A 7,042-nucleotide genomic window follows, 5' to 3' on the forward strand; every position below is an offset into this window, starting at 1 on the left:
CACCCCACCCCCAAAAATGAAGTATAGGCTCATGTAGGAATAGGAAAGTATGTATGAAATGAAAATGTATATCTAGTGTTGTAATGAATCTATGCTAATCGCTCCATATTTTAACTGTGTGTATGTGGAGTATGTGGACTTCATTCTTTTCTTCAGATCTTTTAACTTTTTAAGAATGAATTCGTATACTGTTTCAAAGCATATTGGCTCTGAATGAGAGGGTGCTTCTGATTCAGTCAGAGGTGGGTGTTTGTTGTTTGGTAAAATATCTTTGCTATCAAGGGTTTGCTTTTTGATTCAGTGCATGTTATTGTTCCCTTATTACCCTTTTTCTGTGTACATTTTGGGCTTTGTGAGAAGTAGAGGTGGACAAACTATATAACCGGTCTGTTTTTGGACCGTTGGATCTTCCAAAGCTTGGACTGGTTTTTTTATAACAAGTCCTGATCTGAATCGGTCTCAAGGAGATCTCCATGCAATTTTGAACCAGAGATCTCCAGACATTTTTGATTTTTGAAGCGTAAGCTCAAACCAATCAGACACCACTCTTATGGTTATTGTATGAGATTTATTTCTCTAATAACCTTGTAATTAATAAATGTGTTAAAAAAACATGTTAATAAATGTGCTAGAATTTCCCTATTTATTTAATAACATGTTTTTCCCTTCATATATTATCGTTAGTTTTGTAATTGTTTCTAGTTTAACTGGTTTTTAATTAATTCTCTTAAAAAAGTACATTACTGGTCGAATTAATCAGTCTGGAACCGGTCTACCTTGAGCAATGCCAAATGCCCATCTCTACCCTTGTAAATTCACCTTACTATACCAAAAAAGAACCCCTAGAAAATGATATGAGCCGGTGTGCTTGAGGGGTTAAAGTGACAACAGAGTATATAGAAAAAAAAAACCCTAGAAAACTGAAAGGTTAAAGAACAACGTTTTCGAAAAAATTGATAAATATATTTGAGATTTAACTCCTTTTCTTTTAAAAATGGTCTTTTTATGTAACGCCCCTAAGTCTAAACCAATAGATTGACCCGGTAACTTCGAGTTCAACTTATAAATTATAAGGACGAAAATAACAATAAATTACAAACTATAGGAACTAAATTTGTAATTTCAAAACTAAAAAGACAAATTTCGTAACATTTTTACAAACCGTAGGGACTAAAAACGTAATTTACTCTAAAATAAAATACAATCTCCTTATTTTACTGATTTTTTTAAAATTTAAAAGTAAATGGATAGACGCGTCACACTGACAGTAGTTTCATATTGTTCACTCCTGTGACGTCATTTTAGAGCGGCAAACGAAAAACCCTAGAAAATGGTACGAATCGATCTGTTTGATCTTCTGATTTCGAAAGTTATGCGGATTTCGTATAGATTTTATGATGAATTCATCTTGTGGTTTGATTGTTGCAGTTGTTCTTTTCGTACTTCAAGGATTTGGTGGGAAGAGAAGTAACTGTGGAACTGAAGAACGATTTGGCGATTCGAGGAACTCTTCATTCTGTAGATCAGTATTTGAATATTAAGCTCGAGAACACCAGAGTTGTTGATCAAGAAAAGTACCCTCACATGGTATGGTTTTCTAACATTCGATAATTATTTGTTAGGGTTTTAGCTTACATGAAATTCGATTTGATTTCAATGGTCAGAGGTGATTAAGATATGTCGAATTTAGGAATTTCATTTGAAATTCCTCTTTTCCTGCAAATACGAGATATGTCCAATAGAACGAATAGTTGGTTTTGCATGTTGAAATTGGCTGTACTTCAAATTTGGTTCCATTTGAATGCAAAATTGATACTGGTTTTATAACTTAAAGAAAAATTCAGTACTGATGGTATAATTTGTAAGAATTACTTCAAATAGAATATCTGGAGTTAAGATTGCAGTAACATCCATATTAAATTTACATATGAACAGTAGGCTCAAATATAGAAGTCCAAGATGACAATGTACCCCTTTGTTGGGAAAGGAGGCAGTATTATCTTAAATTTTTTACCCAGGATGAATGGATGATTGTCTTCTATGTGGCCAGAAAGATGTAATTCACATAGTACATGCAATGGCAGAACCGGATTTTGTCCTCTATGTGAAAGAGTAAAATCTAGGTTAAGGTTTATCTGACAGGCTCTTGATTTAGTGGAGCATTGCCTGCTTTTGGTTCTAGGAAGGGTTTGGCTTCTTAACGTGCGTTTAATGAGGTGCCTTATCATATCAAAAGTATTACGCGAATCCAACATTGTTTCCATTAGGTTAACACCTGTAAGGGTGTGTTTCGTCCACGGGACAATACATAAGAAAAACTTGTCCCACGTGTAGTGCGAAAACTAGATTGGGACAGGACAAGACTGAGTGAGACAAAAATGCATTTTTTTCCAGTCCCACCAAAATAGGTGGAACAAAATTGAGGGAGATGGGACAAGATTGGTAAATTACTAAAGGGCAAATTGCATGAAAAAGTAACGTACTTTTAACTTGATTCCTATTTTGGGTAACGTACTTTCAAAACTTCCATTTTGGTACCTAAGATGTAATGTTTTAAACATTTAAGTACCCGGGTAACTGGTTAAAGTATTAACCGGTTATCATACTGATGTGCCAAGTGATGTGGTATCCAACTCGGTATTATTTGTTGATCTAGTCAGTGACGTGGATTTTTTTTAAATCTAAAATTAGTCTTTTTTTAGTCTAAAATTAGTCTTCACTATGTTATCCGGGTACTTAAATGTTAATAACTTTACATCTTAGGTACCAAAATGGAAGTTTTGAAAGTACGTTACCCAAAATAGGAATCAAGTTAAAGTACGTTACTTTTTCATGCAATTTGCCCATTACTAAACTACCCATGTCAAATTAAAACCCAAAAACCTTCCACAATTCTTTCACCTGCCTTCCTCACTCTCATCCTCCCAATCATGTCTGTATACCAAACGCACCCTTCCTACCTGGAACGAGCGAGTATAATGGAGCATTTTTTTTGGGGGGGGGGGGGGGGGTGCTGATGCATTTTTTATGTTAATTTTGTATGGTAGGTTACCACAGATAATGTTGAAGCTTGTTTGTTTGTTATAAATGGCATACTTTCTATTTGAGACATGATTTTGGTTATAATTGTAGTAACGAATTTTTTTGGTGATGTGATTTTGTGTTGCCATATATCGATCATTGGTATTTTACTAAAATTTTATGATATGGCAGCTTTCAGTGAGGAACTGTTTCATAAGAGGATCAGTAGTGAGATATGTGCAGTTACCACCTGAGGGAGTAGATGTCGAGCTGCTCCATGACGCCACAAGAAGAGAAGCTCGAGGTGGTTAGATGATGGTTCAATGTATCTTACTAGCATTTCTACTAGATACTTCTTACTTGAATTGTGACTGAATCTTATAATTTCTTACCCTTAGGGAAAGCTTTTATTCCCCCCCCCCTCCCCCCGGGAGGGGGGTGCTGAGGCCCATGGGTGTTTTTCTTCCTTACMATGCCTTTTGTATGTGTCCAGTGTACCTTTCGGTTACCCTTTTTTACTTATTTTTCTCGTGCTGTGTTCATAGCAGCCGTATGTTAATCTTTATTCCTGCTACCTATTTCCTCACACTTTTGCACAAGTTGGGAGTCTTCACGGAAATGGCCACTATTCTCTTTGAGGTAGAGATGCACAAGGTCTGGGTTTTTTTTGGGTCTAGGATCCGGCCTTCCAAGCCCGTTTTTAATCAGCAAAGAAGGCCCGGGTCGGGCTTTGAGGTTGAAAAGGGTCCTATTGGGCTCAGCATAATCGGACTTTTCCAGGTCAGACTTTTTTTAGGCGAAGCCTAGGCCTGGGTTTGCCCCCCAAATTTTGGCCTGTCCGGGCTTCAGGCTTGGGCTTTTTTATGGATCTCTACTTTCAGGTAGAGGTGAGGTTTAAGTACATTTCACCCCTCCCATTCCTTATTTTTGAACAAGATCCTTTTGGTTTGGTTTTGGTTGTGGTCCAGCTGACAGTTTGTTTGATAGCAATATCATTCCACCCATGAGCCATGGTGACCAATTTTCTGGTTTTTCTGAGTTGTCCTGCTTTTGGCACTCAATATGTGATGGACTCTGTTGATGTTTTTCACTAGATGAAGCATCAAGAATTTACCTATATAATTGAAATTTTTAATCTTGTTATAACACAGAAAATCAGTTAGGTTCATTTCAAATAGATGTATGTGGTTTGGTCGAAACAGGCTAACTGATCAAATCGAAGCAATTGGGTTGGGTTCAGGATCGGGTAATTGCCCGACTAGGCGACTCTTTTGGAAAATTTTCTGGTTAAGGTGTCTACTTTCTAGTTGAAAATAGTCATTTTAAATGGTAAAATACGTCAAAATGCAATAAAGTTTAGTTTAGTTTATATTTAGTGATGTAACAAAGTTTCTATTCATTTATTACAAAATAACCTTTGCAGAAATTGTGCGGTAAATGGGTGGAAGCGCCTGATAACCCCCCATGTAATTTATAAATGGCTAATTTTTCGAGAATTTTAGAACAAGTTTTTAATAAACTTTGATTTTCGGCTAATCCGGTTAAGGGAACCTGGAACATGTTGGAAATGATTTAGTAATTAAACCTTCGTCAATTGTATTTTCTATGCAAATATGGAGCAAGAATAAACCATGAAAAGATGATGGTTCAATTCGATGCTTTTACTTGGTTTTAATCAACTCCATCAAACATTTAACATTAACTTTTAGGCATGGTAACGGGGTGAGGATGAAGCGAGTTTTGTAATCCCCGGTCTTGGCCCCGGTTTGTAGCAACAGCCTCTGCCCCAGCCTTAGTCCTCGGCGGGTACGGGGATTAACATCCTGTCTCCGGTCAAACCCCACGAGGAATATTCATTAGTTTGAGTCTACCGGGGATCCCCGGTCTCGACCCCAACCTTAACCCCGGTTTGAGTAACAACCATCGAGACCTGTTTTAGCGGGGATCCCCGTTCAGGTCGAGTGAGTCGGGGACAATCAGCATCCTTATTAACTTTATTCCGCACATGAAGTTATTCGTCTTTTTAAATCGTTTTAAATAATAACAAAATGCGACATAATTCTTATTTAGTGTAATAAGGTTTTTTTTAGTCGGCTTAACTAACCTTCAGTTTGTTTTTTTCATCACCAATTTCGATTGATAATCTATAAATCTTGTAACATTCTATGGCATCCATATCAATTTGTCAATTATATTGTGAAACTGATTACCAAATGAAAATGAGATTTTTAAACTCAAGATTTTTAATTTTGTTTTTTAAATTTATGTAGGCTGAAAAGCACTTTAATAGCTAAAAAAATGTTATCGTAAGACCATGTATGAGGGTTGACGTCTGTCCAGTGACGAAAGGTCAATGATGGCAATTAAACACGAGGGTTGTGCTCGTTGCGGAACTTAACTCAGTTCTTTACAAGTACGGACAATTACAGTTCTAACCATCTCTGAGCTTTCTATAATTACATACAAAATTGAAAAGATTCAAATTTTGTTACATCGAGTAAAAATCTCCATTTTCAATGAATACAAGTTAAAACAAACTTTGTTGTATTGTGATGATTTTATTATTATTTTGAGAGTAAACTATGATTTTACTCTCTATATTTGTTGAAAATTACGATTTTTTTTTATGTTTTTGAAATTACAATTTTTGTCTCTTGATGAAGTAATGACTGGTGAATTAGTAGAATTTGAAGAGGGTACAATAGACATTACTCTTAATTTGTAATCAACTAATGTTGGTGTTTTATTAATGGCTGATGGTTTGCTGATACGCATTTCGGGAAAAACCAGCTAGCTTTGGGTTCGAGTGGCATTTCAACCCTCATACCTGAAGTTGAATACCCCATTCAAGAATTGTTTTGGATCCAATCCATAGAAATCAATAGAAAAAACAAATCTCTTTCCGTACTCCAGCTTGGTAGTTTCCACCGCCTGTCCAGAGTTGAGCCCTGGGATTTGACGGCTCATTTCTTAAAATACTTCAATTGTTGATACACCAGTATTTGGCTTTACAAGGTGGTCCTGTGATCTGCAATTCATTGTTGTTTACATTCTTGAGATTAATTTTATTAGTAGTTTACCGTTAAGCATGAGAGACGAAAACAACCATGAACTGTAAACCAAATGAATGAAAAAAACAATGAATTGTAAACTATAAGGACTAAAACCATATTTTCAAAAGTACAAAGACAAAAATAGCAATTTCAACAAACCACAGGGATTAAAAACGCAAATCTACTTTTATTTTTACAACCATTGCTCGAGTTACTCTCCCCCATGCTCTCCTCGTTTGGTTTCATGGCGATAGTGCTTTGTCCACCATCACCAACCAAAGCTCTTCACTGATCAAAACCAAACCCTAATTCCATAGACGGAACGAACAGAAACAACTCTTTTGCATTGTTTACGGCCATCGGAGGGGATCCAATTGTGTTCCCTTCATTTTTGAGCTGTTTGGCAATGGATGAGTTCGAACAAAACCCTCAAAAAACCCTGATGATTCCTACAAGGTTTTATTGCTTTTCTTATCCGATTTTTCTTCTGCTAGTAGCAATACTTCAATCTTCAGTTCTGCTTATATGTTTTTATAAATCACATTGGAAGCACACATCAATTCGTTTGGTTCCCGACATAAAATGTGGAGAAAACAGAGAGATTTTATAGAAGTTAGGACCTAATTTAACAGAGCCGTTCCAATTTCTACTGAAATTTGTTAATTTGTTATATTTTCCCTCTTTTCGGTATGTATGTGCGTGTCTGTTCATATTTTTTCTGATTACTTCCTTTACCGATACGGCCTATATATTGGAAAAACTGAACGGTTGATTATACCCCATCAAAATAATAACTAGATGCTTCATGCTTGATCTTCTTACAAAACAGAAAAGGCTATATTATTATAGCATCCCATATATATATATATATATTGAAGAAGTAAAAGTGCAGTGCACGTACTTTTACTTGGTCTTTTCTGTTTGTTGAATAATCCTATTCTTTAGGAGCTTAGAAGTTTTCCTTTTCT

At 35.9% G+C, this 7,042-nt stretch overlaps 2 protein-coding genes across 2 annotated transcripts in view; both read left to right on the top strand.

Annotated features, from left to right (window-relative positions):
- Window positions 1-1,269: 1,269 nt before the first annotated feature.
- Window positions 1,270-3,580, top strand: LOC112518436 (sm-like protein LSM2). Its single transcript, XM_025126125.1, has 3 exons — window positions 1,270-1,333; window positions 1,429-1,587; window positions 3,214-3,580. Exons 1-3 carry the CDS (start codon window positions 1,331-1,333, stop codon window positions 3,331-3,333), a joined length of 282 nt encoding a protein of 93 aa, XP_024981893.1. The 5' UTR covers window positions 1,270-1,330; the 3' UTR covers window positions 3,334-3,580.
- Window positions 3,581-6,318: 2,738 nt separating this feature from the next.
- LOC112518207 (RNA exonuclease 4) overlaps window positions 6,319-7,042 on the top strand; it is a 12,338-nt gene continuing 11,614 nt past the window's right edge. The window contains exon 1 of the mRNA XM_025125821.1: window positions 6,319-6,530. Coding sequence (XP_024981589.1) covers window positions 6,481-6,530 — 50 coding nt within the window. The 5' untranslated portion in view covers window positions 6,319-6,480. The remainder of the gene's footprint in view (window positions 6,531-7,042) is intronic.

The sequence above is a fragment of the Cynara cardunculus genome (assembly GCF_001531365.2).
Source record: "Cynara cardunculus var. scolymus isolate 2C chromosome LG 9, CcrdV1, whole genome shotgun sequence".
NCBI lineage: Eukaryota > Viridiplantae > Streptophyta > Magnoliopsida > Asterales > Asteraceae > Cynara > Cynara cardunculus.

Excerpts from the sequence above, each read along its gene's own strand:
- LOC112518436 (XM_025126125.1), top strand. Across the intron at positions 1,588-3,213 it reads AAGAAAAGTACCCTCACATG|CTTTCAGTGAGGAACTGTTT; the intron begins GTATGGTTTTCT and ends ATGATATGGCAG.